Source organism: Varanus komodoensis, unplaced genomic scaffold (genome assembly GCF_004798865.1).
Source record: "Varanus komodoensis strain SLA01 unplaced genomic scaffold, ASM479886v1 scaffold30, whole genome shotgun sequence".
Taxonomy (NCBI): domain Eukaryota; kingdom Metazoa; phylum Chordata; class Lepidosauria; order Squamata; family Varanidae; genus Varanus; species Varanus komodoensis.
The window spans coordinates 2,553,429-2,574,182 of record NW_025335762.1 but is presented as its reverse complement, the minus strand read 5'-3'; the positions used below and the strand labels follow the sequence as shown (position 1 = coordinate 2,574,182).

The following is a 20,754-nucleotide window of genomic DNA, read 5'->3' as shown; positions in this document are numbered from 1 at the left end:
ACATTTACAGCACCGCACCCTTAATCTATTAGCCTTAGAAGATTTTCTTCAAAGTGCCTGGCGTATGGTGGATCTGCATCCAGGTGGAATTATCTTCCTTAACAGGTGGATGCTTCGCTTTTCACAGAACTATTTGAGAAACAGTTAAGCCAGAGGAGGAATCCTCAAGGGAGAACCGGAGTGCGCTGCTCAATGGAAAAATCCTCCGCCTATAAAAAGGAACGCTTTGCGGCAGCTAACATGGCTACATCACCCTCCAATATCGGGCCTGGGCACTGTTTCAGAAAAGAACACGGCAAAACTAGACTACCAGGGAGTGATAAGCTGTGCCTAAGGCCCAGAGGTCTAGAGGCATCAACCAACGAAGAAAAGCCATACCTTGCTATGAGAAAAACAATGTCCATTTCCATCTCTCACCAGTGCCAGTCCTTATTTAAGTTTTAGTTATCCATCTCAACTGAATATCTGGCTTTTGTACTGGGCTGAAGGCTGTGCGCTCAGTAACCAATATGTTTTGTTTCTGAGGCTTGGCAATCCTGCAGAGGTCTTGAAGCTTATTCTGTCTCACTAACCAAACAGGGCTGGCCAAGGTAATTTAATGCTTCAGGAAAAAGGCAATAACAAATCTAAATGGAACACTCCTTCCTGGTAATTAGCATGGAGCACAATCAACCCAGGAACCTATGCACACAAGTCCAACTGAAATCAATAGGAGCAGCAGAAGGGTGGCCAGCTCACGCTTGGTCATTGCTTCAATTCGCTAAAGACATGACCTTTATCCGACACTAGGGTTGTTTACACCATCAGCACAGTTCTGTGATTGTCACCATTTAATCTGACTCTGCCAACATATTGCAAAGACCTGAAAAGCACTGGGTTCAAAAGGGGTTCTACCTCTGCAGGTTCTGATGGATTGCCTTCGGCATTTTGACTCCTCCACTGCTCTAGATCACGTTTTCTGAAACAGCATCTGGATTGGAGACAGGAAAACGATACCCCCTCTGGAATCTACCACTGAAAAACTCCTTCCTGCCATCATGACCTTTTCCAGATCCCACCGTTTAAATGCTCAACACTTTCTGCAGCCTTCACTGCAAGCCAAGGAAACAAATGGAGCATATGATAGCACCGTGTAGGTTTCAAGCAATAGTCCTCCAAACCCACTGGAGTTCCTCAGAATTTTATCAGAGGCTCCTGAGAGAGAACATTGATTATAGCAGTCAAGCCTCACTCAAAGATTGTCCACCCATTATTACCCATCTTACTGAGCCAGGGGTCAGACTAGATGGCCTGGGAGACCCCTTCTGACTTGCTCTGTTTCTGTGTTTACTCATCAGGGCAATGTGTAGTTACTGAGAAGTGCAGAGCGCACTGCAGAGGCGCTCTTGGGACTTGATCTAATGCATGTTTACTTCAAAGTCAGTCTTGTTGATTTCAATAGGATGTACACGTGTGTAAATGTGCAAAGGGCTGTAGCACTAGCTTGCACAGAAGTATGGAGAGGTCCAGCATATAAACACACTCCAGAATTCCATTACAAGACAAAGTAATTCTTCAACAGGGAATTGCTTTGTCCTGTATTCTCCAGCAGAGAAATTCTGGTGGAAGTGGTCACCCAGCCCCTCGGATGCATTTAGACTACAGTGTTACTCAGACTTCAGCCATGGCTAGTGTACACTTTAACTAGGAGGAGAAAGGGCAATGGTTGATTGTCTGTATGAAATTCCCAACAATTCTTACAAACACGTCCCCACTGACTCTTTAAAGAAACCAAACCACGGTTTGGATATTTGGTATTCTTCAGCAGGTATTTCCAGCTGAAAGTCTCCATTTTATCCTTGCTATTTTGGGAACCTTTACTAATGTCCTTATGCAACCCCAGACAAAAATAATTCCAACACACAGGCCATCTCTTATGCCATTTAAGAATTTGGCAACCTGGGCGACTTAGTCATATTGAAGGGGTCTAGCTCTTCTTTGCGAATGTTTGAACCATGCTGCCGCTCACCCAAAAATGACACTAGAGCCAAACAACTGTCATTTAATTTTAACGTTTTTTTCTCTTAAAGATGACTTTCCAATTTACATTAAGACAGTTCTAACAAATTCATTCCTTGTTCACAAAAGAGAAATTATATTAAATAATTTCTGCCAATAAATAACATTGTTCACCATTCTCCTTTAAACATAACTGAAAAAAGAGCAAGAAAAAGAAAGGAGGCAGTCTCCAGGCAATGGGCAAACATCACTTCAGAATCAAGAACCTCGGTCCTCAGCTCACAGCCCCAGGGGTTTGCGATTCCACCTTGTTTGGCATGAGCAAAGCTGGCAGGGTGCCCCGGAACTGACTGCAGAATTGAGCTAGATTAGCTAACTCAGGGAGAGGTGAATGGGCTGTGGAAGGACAGGTTCTCTTTAAGGAGGTGAAAGCACCTTTGTTCCTGAAGTTTGGAAGACCCCATTGTGGACTCCCCTCCTTTTCACATGCACCTTGCTTTCTATCATGCAAGATAAGAGTTAAAAAGAAAAATGAAAAGGCTGCTTTTAGGCAACCTCACAGTTAAGGGGGCAGTGCACACAGCCATTAATACTCTGGAATCCAGCAGACTGGAAGGCGGTTTTCCTGGCTTTTAATTTTTAAAAGTTTTTGCTGCTTTCATTGCTCAAGATTGTCTCTGACATTAAAAGCCAACACCACCACAATGGAGGAGAGGGGAGGGGAGGGGAGGGGAGGGAAGAGGAGTAGAAACGAAGCTAACCTCATCAAGCATTCACAGCTCCAAGGCAGGCAGGATGGGGCAGACAGCTCTATTTAATCCCACCCACCCACACGACCAAACCAAGCACATCGAGTTCTCCCCCTTTATAGGTCTAGGATGGGACAGCATCACTCTCATGCCACACCTGGGAAGTCACTTTTAAAGGTGGATAGCGGATGCTCCTTTTGCAGCGCTGGATCTTGGCTGCCATTCGCTTTGAGGGCCGCTCTGTGAGCAGACACTCCACTCCCCACCCCGTAACCGCGGTTAAGAGATCCAGGCAGCTGAGTTACACATACCCGGTTTCTCTCCCAGCTTCAGAATTCTGGTCAGGAGGCCAAAAAGTGCCACATTGGCCTTCAGCAAACTGGTGCCAATGGCATTTCAGGACTGGGAGGCGTCTCTTCCCCAGGCCAGAAGGAAAGCAGGCCAGCATAAGGCCTCTGTGCCGAATGCCGGACACTGGCTTCCAACTGTTCGCTAAGATGGCAAAATGATGAAGAGGAAGCCGGACTGTAGCTACTAAGAGTTCGCTCCTCTCCAGGAGCAGGGCTGACCCATTATTGCGTGCTTCTGCCTTCTGAGCACCAGGAGTTTCACTCTTACAGTGAAAGCAGGGAAAGGCAGCGGAGCAAGTCCTACAGAAGAAGCATTAGCTAAGAGGGGGGATTAACACCCGCACTCCCCCAAACGGTGTCAATGCTCATTCCCCACCCCCCTTGCTCCAGAACACGGCATGCTGTGCCAAGAAAACAAGCCATTCCAGCTCCAGCGGTCCCTCAGCAACCAGAACTGAGGCTTGGCCTGACGACCTGTGATTTATACAGACTTCCTAAGTGAAACACGGGATCTTTTTCTCCTTCAGGGTGTCTGAGTGAAGGGGAAGAGCCAAGGAGAAGAGCCCAGAGTAAAGGGCTTTACTGTGGGAGAAAAGGCGTCCCTCCCATCCCAGCGGTGACACCTCCGTTGAACAGCTGCCCCAGCAGATCCAGGGGCATCTCTGTACTAGAACACAGGGCAGCTTGGCACTACCATTTCAGGCACCCCCGTCTCTCCAGTGTGATGCAATCCAAGTATGCGGAAGACCAGGTGGAGGAATCCTCCTAGATCCACAGGGCAAAGACCGCCACACCTGGAAAACTCTGATAGTTAGCAAGCAGTAGTGGCTTTGAGAACACCATTCTGCTTGAGAGGAGAGAAAGCCAAGTGTGGGACAAAGAAATGTAGGATGTGCCTCGCTAGTCTGCAAGGGTGAGCCAGAAGCATGGCATTTCAGGGCCCAAATGTATTTTCTGTTTAAATAAAAATGTAGGCCATGTATAAAGTTTCAACCACCTGGTAGGCAAAGAGGGGTATGTACACCATTGCCAAGAATCAACATTTCCAGAAAGTGATGAGCAGGGAGAAGTTGACCGTATCTTCCTTACACTAAAACAAAAAACAGACACAAGAGGATTCAGAACTGTATGGATTCAGGTGATATGGTTGCCACAGGCCCCACAGTGGCTTCTATGTGGCTCTTTGGGTTATCTAAAGATTTCTGCCCAACACATGGCTTGGCTTCCATACATACTTGGAGCTCCTCCCACACCCAGGAGTTCCAGCATTTGCATGTTATGCAAATGCACAAGGAAGCCCAACAACCCTGGTGAACATTTTTATGCATTCCCAGAACATCAGGAGGGCAAGCACAGAGCTTACAGACTTGCCACCCAAACAAGATGCAACGAAGGGAGAGTTCCCTCTGCTCCGTAAAAGTTGATGTCTCTCCAATTGGAGACCCTCCATCCAAGACCGGACTGTCTATCAGCCTAGCGAAAGGCTACAGCTTGTGCAAAAAGGGTGGCAATGAGTACATGAGCCCCCACACTGCCTCTGCTCTGAAATGTGGTCAAACCAACCCATGTCGGAATTCCAGACAGCGCTCTCTCTACCGAGGAAAAGTCTAACCTCCACAGCGAGAAGAGGACAGCTGCAGGGAGATGAATAGCCAGCTTTACGGAGGACAGTTTTGTGCTGCCTGATTGAGCCATCGAACTAAGACCGAAGAGCATGCGAGGAGGAGCTACCTGTGGAAGACTGGTTCAAGCAAACCATAACCAGAGCCCGCAATGGCTGAACTAAGTGAGGTAATTCCAAGGAAAGGGCATCTGTACCTCTTTCCAACAAATGACCAAGTTTGGATTAAAAACACCACCACCACCACCATTGCCTGTTTTGCATCACAGTTAGAATAAGGAGCACTCTGCAGACTCATTACTGCAGACACAAGGGTCGCTTCTACAACGCGGAACACATTTGCTCGGTCACGTCAAGGAGCTCGTCGTGAATACCATCTCTCGGCTTCAGCTGCCGAGCAACCCCTGCTTCTACTTCTGAATTCCCTCTCAACTCTTCAGAGGATTCTCCGTGCCCACTCGCTCATGAATTTAGAAAGAACAGAATGGTCAGAACGCTGGTCATCGCAGCATTTCTAAGCTTCACCCCTCTAACTTCCCACCTGCAGCATCCATACACCTGTAACTTTCTTGCTGAAAAAAAGGTACCTGCCCTCATTATAGAATGGGCACATCACCGCTGCCTCTCAGAAATTACCCCAAGACCAACTGAGGGCTCTCATTTCAGCCTATAGTAAGCGAGTTTCCTGAATCTGCAAAGCCCACAGTGGGGTTAAAAATTCTCGCCACACATCAAGATAGAGATTTTCCATCAACAGAGCAATCGGGTCTTCATTACTCTTCCAGGTCTTTTCTTTGAGGAGCAGGCAAGCTTTGCTTTGCCAGATGCAAGACTGAAAACTCGGAGCCGCTGCAGCCCACCGCTGAGTTACTTATCACCTGTGCGGGCCGTGGGCACCCCAGCATTTCCCGCGGTAAACACAAAAGGTAAAAAGCAGGTGGACATTCCTGAACACACAGTGGACGCGTGCCAGGAGCGCTGGCCTAAAAAGACTTCCAGGCACGCATCCACTGAGCATTAAGGGATCTGCCTGTCCACAAACACCCTCTCCACGTACAGGGCAAAGCAAGCCACAGCTGTCACTTTTGCAAGACAGGGGTGGTGAGAGAGGAGAGAGAAGCAAACAGCAGGGGCTCCTGCTGCAGAGCAGAACAGCTGGGCTGCCTCTCCAGGTTCAGCCCCAGGGAGATGAGGAGAGCACGGCAGGACTGCAGACACCCAGACCCTTAAGCCAATGCTGATGGAAGGGGCTTTGATGGCGGGAATTCAGCCCAAGCTTGCTGGGCGACTCCAGAGTCTTATGAAAGGCAGCTTATTCCAAGGATGAGGCAAGCAGGAGTCAGTAGCCCAGACTGAGTGTGTCTTTGAGGTTACTAAGAAGCCTTTTATATTCATCCTGAAAAAGCGTCGCTGGTTGCATGCGGAAGCCAAACTGTGGGGGCCCGTCTGACTTGCTGACCCCAGCCCAGCTCCCATTCACAGCCTAAGTGGGTTCCCCTCCTAGCCATAGGCGTATGATGCCCCAAGGCTGGGCGATGCATGTGGCATGATCCGGACAAGGGAGAGCAGCTCTATTGGCACAGGACTCACTCAAAACAACAGCTTCTTCCTACAGCTCATATTCCCCACATCACTAGCAATGCTAATACATACTTAACTGGGAACGCAGGAGGCCAAATCGCATAGATATTTCGTGCTGGGGCTCACGCCGTGGAGCCGTTCTGGTGCAGAGCATGGGAAGAGCAGAAGGTGGGAAGAAGCGCAAGGGCCTCTTTCCCAAAGCATTAATCTCATACAGCTTTTCACATTAAAATCGTGACTCTGTGGCAATCTGTGGCGGCTGTTTTTGTGTCAGAGAAGCCAGCGTAAATTCCACCTGTGTGATGCCGATGAGTGTCTGGTTATGTTCTTGGAATATGCGAGCAGTCAGCCGGGTGGACTCAAGAGAGAGATACTTTCAGATGAATGGAGACCACGGGATCACATTCATCAAAGCCCACCTATTGGTTTATTCCAAGAGATTTTTATTACTCCACTGAAACTGGATTCCTGAAGGAAAAAGCAATGGGAACATTTGAGGTGGCAGAGAGGGGAGAAGAGCGCGCATCATTCCCCAGTTCCAGCAACTTGTCTGGAGCTGAATTCAAACATCTGCCTCTGACACGGGGTCCCAAAAAGGAGAGTTGACCAACTGCCCTGTGCAACGTGCCTTTAATGGAAGTCAGCTGCTGGAGCATCAGATGCTGTAAGGAATAGAAGATAAAACAGCAAAAGCTGGGGTGGGGGAGGAGGAGGGGGGGAGGAGGAGGAGGTTGCTTTCAAATCAAAGATGCCACTTTTTGAAACGAGGATGGCCTAAACAGTTCCCATGACTCAGAGCGGAGAGTCGCCTGGGCTGCTTCGGCTTCCTTCCCCCAACACAGGCTCCTTCCCTCTTGGAAGGGATTGGCCATCTGTACAGAACAACACTTTATATAAGCACTAGTATTTAGACCCATTCCTAAATTAAAAAAAGATGACATTTCATATATTGAACATAAAATTTAAAAAACTTACAAAATGGTCACCTCTCTTACAGAATGGATGCAAACTGGATTATGGATGTGCCTCCAGGCTAAGTTGGTTTCATCCCCCCTCCCCCCCGACTTCATAATAAATAAATAGAATTCGTTAAGTTTTGGATCCTTTAGTGATACAGACTGGGCGGCTCGAACTGTTACTGGGCTTTCTTCCCTGTCCCGTTCTTTTCCGCAGAGTTTGTTGAGGTTAAGTTCACCGGCCCATCGGGGTGCTTTGAATCTTTGCGTGGTGGCATGCGCTCATTAACGCGGTCCAGCCCCCTGGCTTCTTCGAAGCTGCGGATCTTGTGCTGTGGTGAGAATCCACGGATGGCTAAAGGGGGAGAGAGAGGGAAGGAAAAGAAATTGGAGGGGTTTCCAAGCCTGGTTTGCTGAGCAGGCCACTCTGCACCTGAGTAGGATTGCGGCTACGGAGCACATGTCTGACTTTGGCAGGGAGCCAGGTGGCACCATCAGTAGGAGCTGGCCGCTACAGCACTGCTGATGTGAAAAGACGGCTCTTTAGCAAAGCGTGGAAGAGGTTTTGGAAGGGGGATTTCTGCATGTTCATCCCAGTTTGGTCTTTTGTCAAACAGACTGGACTGGCTTTTGCATTGCTTTGAAAACTTTCTATTTCTGTTTGACTGGAACTTACCTTTGGAGGAAAAGACGTACATATGCACCCTGTGAGGAGAGGGGCCTCTCTTAAAACTGGTGATCTGTTTCCAGTGTAAATAATTCCTAGGCAGAACTGCTATGGAAGGAGCCTTACTAGGATCGGCTTTCCCTCAGTATAGCTCCGCATCTAATCGTGGGAGCATCAGGTTGGCAAGTCAGACATGTGCTCAATAATTGAGGCATTAGTTCTGTGAAACAACAGCATACTTTTGAACGCTGAAAAAAACGTAAAACCAAAATAATAGTGAGGACTAAATCAAAGTAATGGACTTTGGCACAACACCACAAACACACAAAACACACCACAAAAAGGGAGAATGAAGTAATCTTTGGATCAAAAAAGCGGGGGGGGGGGAGTTGCTTTTTGTTCTTTAAATCTTGCATGACCAAGAACTGAATGCAGGGAAAAGCTTCAGGTACGGCAAAGCCCTTTGCCCATTAAATGCAGCCTTGTGCTCCCCTTCGTTTCCAGGCTAAGTGCACAATCCCCTTCTGCAGACTGCTTCCAGTAGAAGAGCTAGCTGGATTCACAACAGTTAATATAGCTGCCAAGCATAAGTTCCTCTGAAAACTGATCTCCAGACACCCATTTTGCCCAGGAAACCTTCACCATGTGATTGTTGCAAATGAGCAGCAGAACAATTTGGTTAATCCTGTATTACAGATCTAACAAGCCCATTCAAGGAGAAGGTCAACACTGGAAAGCGAGAGACCAGGACAGAGACTTTCAGTGTTTATTTTGAATCTGTGCTCCACTTACTTGGAGTGTTCTGAATAGCACATACTTGGCAAAAGAGGCCCAGGATGCACACCCTGTGATCTGGTTCAAGGCTGGCCCAAGCTGTTCTGTCGCCTTTGACAGGGCAGAGTGCACTGAGGGCCAGATGTTGGAACACACTTCTAGTGTCTGCAGAGAGATCAGGTTGCTTGGTACTACAGGGCAGGCTTTGGATTCTGGCTCCGTTGTTGGAAACTTTGCAGTGAAAAAAGAGCGGGGGTGCTTTCCGCCAAGGACCCCTCAGAGCTCTGCGAGTTTGAGAGGAAGTCATGGGCTAGATGGACTCAAAGGCAGCCCCACATACATATACTTCACGGAGGCCATTCCAGACCAAGACAAAGTGGAGACTCTTGTGACACTTCTGGCACAAGAGGAGTGCTTTGCCGCTGTGCCACCGTAGGCAGTGACACATGGGCTCCAGTCAAGCCAGCCCTGACTCAGTAGAAGGGATGCAGCACTCGCAGAAAACTCGTGTGACAGGCCCAACCCATCCCAGCAGCCCTGAAGCAAACCGAAAACGGTCACTTTTGCCTTCAGAAAAGGAAAAGCATTACACCAGTGCAGCTGCTTCGGACCTCGCGCCCTCCCAGGCTCAATACTGTCATGAGGACCTGCTAGGAAGAGCAATACTAATGGGGTAGAATTGCATGTATGCCTCTCAGCTCTGGCCTGGACGGGCCCCAGGGGTGATGGGGGCAGCTAGGCCAGTGCTCCCTTCCACTTCTGGTGATGCAAGAATAAACGGGTTCTGTATGGCAGACAATAAAGCTCTCGGGGGTGAAAAAGATTTTCAAACACACAAAACCATCCCGGTTCTCGCAAGGTTCTAGCCATACCTTCCCGTGCCTCTACCGCTTCTACTGTAGCTGTAATACAGAAGGAACAGTGGCATGCAAAAATGAAGACAGAAAGAGTGAGTGAATGCAGCATCACCCTCTGAGACCTTCAACCCTCCCAGACCCAGTACAAGAAGTCTCTGAAGAGAAGGACAGCAGTGGGGCAGAAACACAGGCACTGGGCAGTTGGCCTGCCCAGACCCATGATAACAGCACTGAGAATGACAGAGCTGGTCTTTCAGGACCAAAGGCATGCAACGGCAGTCTCAGAGGTAGCTTCTTCCACAAGTGCTTAGACTGGCGAGCAACCCCATCACCTCACCCTCTTGCATTCAATAGCCGGAGCTAAGCAACATTTTCCAGAAACGTTCCTAAGAGAAATGAGACTTCCTTATGGGTCAAACTTAATCCTAGTCGTGACACAGGGAAGTAGCGGAGCAAAGGTGGTCATGATAAGCAGCAGTTACACCTAGCGGGCTCTTCTCAGGCATGAAGTTAGGCACCTGGTCAATGCCCCTTTGCAAAAAGTTATCAATACGATTCTGTGAGCTACCATGAGTCTGAGCAAGCGTTCTCGCCTTTTGCCAACAGAAAGTATCCATTATGCCTTTATAGCTGGGTTCCCAATAACAAAAATCCAATGCATACAAGTTTACTTTTAAAATAGATAAAACATAATGGGTGCACAACTTTTGTGGGCCATTTCAGCATCTGGGGCTGGTGTGGACCCAAACTGACAATGAACCAAAGGAGTGTGATTTGCCATTAGTCGTGGCAGCTGAATGGAACCTCCAAGTTCTTCTAAAGATAGTTGCACATGAGCTGACGACTACTGAGTGCCCTTAGGGTTTCTAGGCAATAACTGGCTGGCTGCTGGTGGAAGCAAAGAGCTGTCCTAAATGGACAGCTGGTCTGATCAACCAAGGCAATTCTTATACCTTATGCCTTCAGCCCACCAGTTTTCACTGGGATGCGCTACCTGCGCAGTGGTGCCACAGGGCCAGGATGAAAAGGATGGAACCTAAGGAAATGCAACCCTTGCTAAATGCATAAAAATAAGTGTGTCACCCTTGGCCACCAGGACCATGCCTCCAGGATGACTGTGACTCTGTCGTATTATTGAGAGAGTGAGAGAGTTAACCTCAGATATAAAACGAATCAGGAACTTTGTTCTGGATCCAGTGCTCTAGGGAGTGGGTCGGAGGGGCAAATATATCAACAGGTAATATCAAAGTTGCAGTTCTACTCTGCAGAATGGAGATTAGAAGTACAGGGTGAAGGACTGATGCCTTCCTGAAGGAGTCAGCTGCGGATCACTCCAGCTGGCATAAGCATGGCGAAGGAGTTATGAACTGGAAGCGGAGATGTTCCTATCCTTCCTTGGGGACTTGAACAGGTTGATGCCTGCAGAGTTGTCATGCTTGGGTGGGACTGTGCCTGATCAGCCTCAAGACTTCTCTGCCACTTAACCAGCCCACAGCTTCTAGCCAGAAATTACCTCCTAGAGCTACACTAGCATCAAGCATTCTTTCTGACTGTTGGAAATCAGCTTGAAAACTCTGGTGTTGTATATAAGATTGATCTGAATTCCTCCTCATTGCTGGAACTGTTGAAGGTAAGGAGTCTGAACCTTGACAGAGCATCAATGAGAGGAGAGGATCTTCAGTTCTTTGGACAGGAATGGGGACCACCTGGTCCACAAATTTCCTCTGGATGGTTGGAGTTCTCAGTCCAATCCACAAAGCTTTCTGAGGCAGTCAAGCCTTCTTAGTGTCAGCACTATGGAAGGTTAATGCTAACAAGCTGGCTCTTATCTCTGATCACTTACAGGAAGTAAAAAGAGGGCTTGCACTGGCAAGGGGAATCCTACTCTCCTCTCCAATCACTGACCTGGAGAAGAGACCCCAGGGGTGGGGCTAACAAAAATTTCTTGGGTCCTATATTCCACACTGGTGGCAATGGTAGGCAGATTACAACACCAGTTTATTCCTAGAAGACAGTAATTTTTGAAAGACTACCAGAGAGCCCCAGAGATTCATGTCAAAAGCAGCAAATCCTTTCTTCCTGGAGCAACACTTCATTCAAGGAAATTGAATTCCTTCCTGAACAGAGCATTAGACCAGAAGCCCTAGGCCCAAACCCCTGCTCAAAGTCTCTTGGCAAACTTGGACTTACTGTCAGCTCTCAGCCTTGGGTTTTCATCAGACATGGGCTTATGTGAGCTGCCTCCTGGAACCACCATGCAACTGGCATGACAGAAAGCTCTTTTGCACAACAGTAGGGCTGAGAGACTCTTTTGGAAGAGGGACAACGAAAAGTGAATGATCAGAAGGCCTTGCAAAAGAGCAATATGAAAGGCTTGGGATTTGGACGTTGCATGAAGAGAGCTCATGCTTAGGGGTGTGCTCAGGGGAGATGGCATTCGGGTAATGAGGAACGAGACGGGAGCTGCCAAGTTAAGGACTGCTTGAAGGATGCAGAAAGGTGGATTTCATGCAGAAAACTAAGTTTCTATGCAGCTTCCATGTCATGGAGAAACAAGAGGAAGGCGACGGGAGAAGGTGCCCCGTCTAGTCTTTGTTCTTTTTAACCAAATCTCAAAGAGAAACTACAAAAGATGCAAAGCACAGTAAAGCTCAAATGCTTTATTTCAGAGTTTAATGCACCATTTGTGAAAGTTTTCAGATTCTTATGAACAAGCTGGGGGTGGGGCATTTAGAGGAAGCTGGAAAACCTAATGCAGCAACCATTTCCCAAGTCATTAGACACACAGCTAGTCTCTGCAGAATATGGTTTTCTAAGACCAACCTATTGCAATACTCAAGGAAGCAAGGGCAAAAGGAATCCTTGACATCTACTTTGTCATCTGCGTTGTACCTTGCCCCGTTACAGAAGAGGAGCTGAAGTGTCTGAAAAATTGTCTTCTCCCTGAGAAAGAAGGCCCCACAATTCTGGAGAAGCACCACTTCCTTCTGCCCTGTAAGCCTCTGATTGTTCACCTCTCATGCACATATGAGAAACTGAATCAAGGGGAACATGTGCCAGAGCAAACTTCTGTATTATACCAGGAAGACATCCAATATCAAAGGGAAGGGAAACTGGGCTGGTTCCATGCCAGGCTCAAATGCTGGCAGCAGAAAAGGATTAACACAGTAGATTACAGAGTTCCCTCTAGAGACAAATGTTACTATGACTTGTTTCCTGGTCTGCAGTCAGTTACAATTCCCCACAAAGCTGACCTACAGTGGCTTAGTGTGAGTTTGACTGGTGCTATTTACAGCAGATTAACAGAATCCATGTTTTTTAGAATGCCTCCGTTTGACCTTCCTATATACAGTGCAGCTCCAATATAGGAAGAAGGATGCATCATGTTATGGAGGAACATATGAACTTATGTTTCATTGTGTGTACACATGATGAAATAGAAAGCACATGTTTACAGTTTTGGGATCTTGAGGCAGTGGTAGGTAATGCCATTGAAAACATGAACCCGTTTGGTTACTGCTGAGAAAAATGCCAATTCCATACAGGAGATCATTGAAAAGGAAAAGAAAGAAGAATGGCTGGTATTGCAATGCCTTCAGACAAATCGAAGGCAAACTGCATTTGGAATGCAGTTTGCATCTTGAAAAGGGTACTGCTGAGCTGAAAAGGCATAAAAGAGGACACTCACATGATCTAGGGGTGGAAGCAACTCCCCTATGAGGAAAGGTTATAATGTTAGGGGCTTTTAACTTAGAAAAAAGGTGAGTAAGGGGGAGGGGATATGACAGCAATGTATAACACTTTGCATGATAGTGGAGAAATGGATGAGATTTGTTTTTCTCCCTAATATAGAATCTGGAGTCATCCATCCAAACTAAAGATAAGCAGATTTGAACAGGAAAAGGAATATGGCTTATCAAAGAGCAGAGTCAAACTGTGGAACATGGAACTACAAGATGCAGCAATGGCTATTGCCTTATGCAGCTTTAAAAGGGTATCAGCCACATCCATGGAAGATGGGGCTTAATCATGATGGCCATACACTATCCCCACTCTCATTGCCAGAGGCTGGGGACCCTGAGTGGGAAGGTGGCTGTTGTGCTGTGAGCTTCAGACAGTCAACTGGCCAGTCATGGTGGCATCGAATGCTGGCCTGACCCACAATCTTATGCTCCTAAAAAGTTGCACTGATCCACCACTTGCTAACACTTTCATGTCTGAAAATGCAACCTGAGCATTTTGGGTTTGTTGACAATGCTCAATTGCTTTGATTCTAGCAAGCAGCAAATACAGGACAGCACTGGCTGCCTGCCCTACTGGAAGGGAACAGCTTTCTTCAAAACAAGGGAAGATGCAGATGGGTTTATGCTGTGGTGAAGGATGTTAATAGCTTGCAGAATATATTGCATTGTATTGGTCAACGTAAGTCACCTTGTGGATCCTTCCAGGGTAGAAAGTAAGGAAGCATAGTCTACTGTATTCCAACAGTGAAGTAAGGCTCTGAAATATTTAGTGATATTTGCCGCCGTGTATTTGGGAGGATTTGTGGGAGCAAATGCATTCAAGTTTCATCACTTGTCTCCTGCTTTCTTCTATGAGGAAATAAAGCCTGCATAGGAAAATTGTTACGTATGAAGGACTTGCTAATCCAGATTGGCAGGGGTTTTTCTGTGGGGGGAGAAGGTCATCTTTTGTGGAGCTCTACTGAGGAGACATATGCCACACTATACATCTTTTATGGGCCAAGACTTCCACCCCATTTAGGAGATGTGTTTGCACCAGCCTCTGCTCCTGACGAGGTGGGGGCATGTCGAGGCCAAGCAACAACAAGCCAGCCATAGCCCAGAAAAAGCAGATGGAACAGCAAGGCTCAAACTCTGATCAGTGGGGCTTGTGGGCCTGGAACCCTTTCACAGGGGTCAAAAAGAAGTGCCTGATCTGTTCTGATCTCCGTTGCAAGAAAAAGCTTCTTGGCTGGCAAAGATAGTGCCCTGCAATTCCCCCAGTGGCCAGCGTGGGATCATAATATAGGCTTAAATTCTGCCTCATATCCCTCACGATGCCTTTTGAAAGCACAGTTATTGCGTGCTTGGATCCTGAAACAAAGTCTTTGATCCGGGCAGAAGTCTTGTGCTATCTCCTCTCCGCAGCAGTGGTCCAAGTCCCTCTTCCTGTATTACCATGGTTCTCTCTCACTGCTGAAAAATGGTGGGTGCAGTGCATAGTCCACACCATTACTTTCATCAGCTTATTTCTTTTATAACAGGTGCTAAGCCTGGCTACAGAACAATCCTGCAGGAGAAAAATGCTTCATAGTTTCACTTCTAGTACCCAGTATTTAGGCGAGTGAATGCATTTGTGTAATGGTTGCCTTTTGGTTCATTGTTTTTTTGCTTAACTAAGACTTCAGTCCCGGGAAGAAGTTGTATATGGGAAGGATGTGAAGATTAGCTCTGAATTCATGGAGGAGAACCATGAAATGGTATAAAATGCAAGGAGTGAGTGGGTCTGGACACGCCCTAAAGATTACCCTCTCCACTCTGGCACAATTTGGCTGAGAATGCACAAGGACACACAAGCGCTTCAGGCTGAGGACCAGCACAAATATTAATGCTAAAAACATCCCGCTGTACTTGGAAAGGGGATCTTGGAATCTCAGTGCTTGGAAAGAGACTCTCAAAACCTTCAGCTGTTACTTTTCAATATTAGCACTGAGAACAGATGGACTTAGTACAGAAGGGAACAAAAAAAGCGGGCTGATGGTATCCACGTATGCTCCTCCACAGCAGCAAAAGTCTAAAGGGCAACTGTTGTTAAGAGGATGAAATATGAAGAGATGTTACAAAGAACAGGGCCCCAGCCATGCTGCACATGCTCCAGGCTTCTCTTCCCAGCAAGATCACTAGCTATGACAAGCTGATACGAATGCCCTGAGCGAGAGCCACCTCCTTGCCAGGTTCCTACTCAATCAGCCTAGGCAGCTCCAAGTTCTGCTTCCCTATTTTTTCTTCTATGCTTTCTCCAGTGTCCTTTTGGGGACTTCAGAGGCAGAGGCTTGGGATGTCACCATCAGGACTATGGACAGCCAGCGTCCATCTTTTCTTTTGGGGCAGTCCACCCGACACTGTGAAGGGAAATGTGGCACTGGGAAGCCTTAGCTCCACCTGAAAGAAACCCTGGAGGGTCTCTTAAGGCCAAACCTGCACAAATTCCAAACTCATTGCGCGCAAAAATATGGCAATCACAGGGCTTGTTTCTTGCATACTTACCAGTCTGTAGAGTCTGCTTCCCCCCCCGAGAGGACTCCCAGGGGCAGAGTACCTGTGGGAGTCAGGCCTTTGAGCGTTAGCACGCTCTCACTCTCCTCTCTGAAAAGAGGAAAAGTGGGCAATTTATACCCGAGCACACAAACACACATCAGCAGCTTAGGACTGTGCTTCCTAAAGTGACACTTCAGATCCTTGGAGTGAATGGCTAAACATTTAGAGACTGCCTGCAACAGCCATGTCCATGTAAGGTGTCCCTAGGGCTGGGAACGGCTTCAGCTCTCTCTTGAGCACACATGTGCCGGCTAGGTGTGCTTGCAGCTATCAAAGGAGCCCTGGACCAGCAGAGCGCTCGGCGCGTAATCGGCACGCGACGGCTCCTGCTGCAACCCCTCACTTCTGATTTAAAGCATCAGGGAGCAGGTAATGTGGGTCTCTTTTCGCTTCGTCTTCTCTCGGACAGCAACGGCCTGCCATAGCAGATAGGTAGCTCCTTGCATTATGTCTTCTGGAGGAAGCATAACAACTCTCAAGAGTCAAGCTTGTGGAGAGCGAATTTCACCACCCCAAGGAAAAGGCTGTAGCCCATGTTTGTGCACAGGGAGGGTCCAAAGAGTAATCAGGGACAAGGGACCTCAAATGTACTACGGCCTGCAGCCCTGAGTGGGACGGTGTGACCTGGCCTCCTGCAGCAGCAGGGGGTGGGACCCGAGGGCCTCCTTGGCCCCTTCCGACCCTACTATCGCATGAATCTCTATCAACTGGCCTGCACCTTGAGAACAGAGGCAGGAGTTCTTCTCACCTGCCCTCTTGTTAAGTGGGACGGTACAAGACGGAGGGCCTCTCCACAGTGGCCTCACGCCTCTGGAGAGCGTTATCAGCCAAGGCCCACCAGGCCCCAACATGGCAAACTTTCAGACTGAAATTTGCTCCTTCCGTGATAGTGTGTGGGCACACCTGTGCAGGTCCGTCTTGATTTAGTTTGTTTAGCTAGCTGTTCCTAAAAATTCATATCAGCCTATTTTATTGTTGAAAGATGCCTTGGGATAGCTTTGTCCCTGAGAGGGGGCACAGAGAAGTTTTAAATAATAAATAAATAGCATTTAACATGCACATATGCACAGTACAAGTTAAGTTATATGAGGCTACCCGGTGAATCCACAGCAAATTATATTTGAACCGGGAACTTCCTCAATGAAACTAAGCTACACACTCTTTAGCATCTGGTTCAAAGACTTCCAGAGCCGAGCAGAATAAAACCTGAGCAGCCCTGAGCTCCTGGTCCAGTCAAGAGAGAGTGAAGTCAAAAGAGAAACCTATGAGGTCCATGCAGCCCCTTGCAATTGGCTCATTATCTCAAAGACAGGGCTAAGCGTATCATCCAAGAACCATGAACTGGGGGCTTCACTGCAGAGACCAGTGATGCCCATCTTGCCAAGGGGCAAAACAAGTATTTGGAGAGCAGGATGGTTGCTTTATTGCCCAAATGCAACATATCTATGATCTGGAGGGACCACCCTTCGACAGGTATATGGAGCTAAGCAGGCCTGGCCCTGGTCAATGTCTGTATGGGAGACTGCCTGGGAACTCCCTAGTGGATTATAAATGGACCAGCCCACGCAGGCAGGCCATGCTGTCCCTTTTTATCTCACAGCCTTACCGCAGCAGCCTCTTTTCCAAAGGTGCAGCCCATGGCAGAGCTGTAACATTTGAAAGCCTGCAGCCACAGAGCGGGTCTGGTTCTGTGGGTCTTTCCCACAGGACTGGCACCTTGGTACAGGCGGCCATCAATGGCAACTGGTCACGGTAGCGATGGATCGCCTCCAGTGTTGAAGGCAACGCTTCCTCAGCTGCCGAGGAAAAGGGCTAGGAGGATGCCACTGTGCTCATGTCCTACGGGTGGTCTTCCCTCTGGGAGCTGGCAGGATATTGTGTGAACAGAACGCTGGACTAGGCGTGGCTGATCCAGCACAGCCCCTCTCCCGGGCTTATGCTGGAAGGATGCTGATTCCAAGGAAGGAGCCACGGTCCTGCCTATGTGCAACTGCTCTTGCATGTTCACTATGCACAAATCCAAGTCTTTCAATCATCCTTTTCACCAAGGGTGGCATCTCCTTGATCCTTTCTGGTACAAGCCTGGCCAAAGAATGTGACTGTCTCTTCTCTTTCTAGCCAAGATTCTCAAGAGCGAACAGACTTACCGCAGAACTGAAAAGACGCGTGCCATCTTCCCAATGGCCCTGATCTTATTCCTGATGATCTCTTTACGGGCATTTGTGCCTCCTTAGGAAAGAAAAATTCAAAAAAAGTTTAAAAGGATGAGGCAAGAAAACCCTGAAGGCTCAGGTGATGCCAGTAGGAAGCATCTGCTTGATTCTAGGAAAGAGAAATCGGATTACAACTTTACAGCTAAATTCCATCGGTCACAGTCATGGAAGGGTAATGACAGAACGAAACAGGGAGCAGGTGACACACGGACAAGAAATATAAATGAGGGGAAAGTGGGACCACCGGAAGTAGTAAGACGATCTCTCGGATGCTCAAATGGGTTTGACCACACTACACATGGGATGTCACATAAATGAGCCAGCCAGAGAGACACAGTTCGGCAAGGCAGGAAACACAACAACAAGACCAAGTGAGGGTGAAGACACCGGGATGCTGGGCTGTGCTTGCAGAAGGGAGAGCGGTTACACAAGCACCGCCGTCGGCACAGACGCAGGAATAGCTGGAGTCACGTGGCTTTGCTGGAGCTTTCGTTGAATAAAGTGCGAAGGAGGTATGCTCCCTTTTGCTACACAGGCCAAACATGGATGGAAGGCATGGAGTTTTTAGGGGCTCAACTGTCAATCAGATGACAAAGACATCTCCTCTAAGCTGAGATCTTTTTTTTTAATGGCCCGGCTACGCATTAAGATCAGGACAAGCCAAACTGGAGATCTGACATGCACCAATGGATCAGCCATGCATAAGGTGGCTGCATTCAAAAGTCAAGAGAAATGTGACCCCTCCACCCCGTCGTTCGGGTTCCTGGTGGAACACAGCAGGGTTAAAAAAAGAAACCAAACCAAACGCACCACGTTCATGTTAAAACTGAAGGGGGAGAAGGGGGGAAATGGCGAGACTGTCCAACTAGTCAGCTATTCAAATCCACTCCAAGGAAATCTGGTGGCACAGGCAGTGAGAATTAAGCTTTTAGCAAATTCTAGCTGGGTACCTTTCGGATAGCTTGAAATGTAGTTATCTTCAGGGAGAGGAGACACCAAGTAAACAAGGAGATGAAGATAGAGATAGAAGAAACAAATTTAATTTCCATGGGAGGGAGGGAAGAACATGTTTTTAAAAATGCAATGGGACAGAGGGACCCGTTGGTGGCTGCTCTTTTCTACTCTGGTGTCCTGCTCATTTGGCTTAAGTCTTCTTCCTTTTTACTGTTTTACTGGCTACCAAACTCCAGATGGACAATCAATTTGCCTTCTGCCTCCCCAATGCATCATGTAAAAACTACTAATGAAGGCCAAACAGAGGAAGTTGGTTCTGTTACTGAAGGTTATGGAAAAGGGATGAAATGGCTAATTCAATCATCAGTGATAAAAAAAAGCATTCACCTAGCAGCACAAAACACCAAACGTCCTCACATAAATCACCAGTGTTCATGCTAGGAAGACATTAACAAATTACTATTGTGGCGATACCAGAATGTTGGCCTTCGAGTTCAGCAGGTAAGAAGGGTAAAATAAAATAAACTCCTTTTGCACTTAATATTTGCGCATTTTATGGAAAGTCTGTACAAAAATATATGCTTTCAGAGACTAGGAACCGTAGAGCTGTCATTCCATTTTTATGCCCCCACAACATTTTCTTATTTTGTGTGTTCTTTTAAGTGTTGCAAGCTGGGAAAGCCCAAACCATTCTGCAGAAGCATGGCCAGCAGTGCTGCAGCAGACATTTCTTCCTGGTTATCACAGGAGTGGCCTGTCTAATGGTGATAAATTCCTTCACTCCCTCGTCCACAATACTTATACAAACCAAGCACCTTTTCAAAGCATGTGGAACACTGTTGTTCCTGTAGTTAAAAAGACCACATTTCTCTTTAAGAAAAGCTGTTTGGACCAGAAGCTCATATTTGGTCTTGGCAATTTCACAACTAGCACTGGGGTGCGAGCAGCAGAAGTAGAAATGAGGAAAACTGAATGAGCAGGCCGTCTACCCCCATCAGGCTTATATTTTCTAACTCTCCCTTCCCACATCCTTACATCTGTAAAAACATCACACTATGGATGGCAGAAAAAGGACAGTGCCATGATGCTGGGCAAAGAGAAGGGCAGAGAGGCTGTTGCTGCTCTAGGTAAACAGAACAGCCAAACACACATGTTTAAACTATGAATGAATAAAGATGGCAACAAAAAGGTGCTAAGAGTAAGGCTGCACTCTCTGGATTTTGTTGAAAGCACCCAAGCATAACCCACCCTGAAAACATAAAAAGGCCTCTTTACCGTCCAATGTTTCATCTCCATCTGAAATGAGCTCATCGTCAGAGCAGATGTTGAGGATGTTCACCAGCATCTCTGTAACTGCAAGTAGAGACAAGTTGAGTAAAGAACAGGCTGAATGGGGTGCTTCACATGTAATGTTAGATTGTGTTTTGGAGCTACGTTTGCAAAGCTGTCCGCATGTGTAGCCAGCCTACATCAATTCTGCTAAAGAGAAGGAGACGCTTCCTCTTTTTCAGAAACCAGAGCTTGCTGCTGCATCTGGATTGCATTTGCCTTCCAAATCAGGACTGCAAACCAGCTTCCCTTTGTGATTTTTGCAGTAGTGGCATTGAGGGAAAACACAAGCCACATTTTGCCCATTCAGATGTAACAGTAAACCATGGTTTGCACTTAAGAATTCACTGAATATGGCACAGATAGGAAGTTGCTCAGATAGCAA

At 47.4% G+C, this 20,754-nt stretch overlaps 1 protein-coding gene across 1 annotated transcript in view; it reads right to left on the bottom strand.

Annotated features, from left to right (window-relative positions):
• Positions 1-2,026: 2,026 nt before the first annotated feature.
• The window catches only part of PPP3CC (protein phosphatase 3 catalytic subunit gamma), a 76,859-nt gene continuing 58,131 nt past the window's right edge, over positions 2,027-20,754 (bottom strand). Inside the window, 7 exon segments of the mRNA XM_044437338.1 lie at positions 2,027-7,610; positions 9,569-9,598; positions 15,823-15,847; positions 15,849-15,921; positions 18,021-18,102; positions 19,037-19,063; positions 20,316-20,393. Coding sequence (XP_044293273.1) covers positions 7,435-7,610; positions 9,569-9,598; positions 15,823-15,847; positions 15,849-15,921; positions 18,021-18,102; positions 19,037-19,063; positions 20,316-20,393 — 491 coding nt within the window. The 3' untranslated portion in view covers positions 2,027-7,434.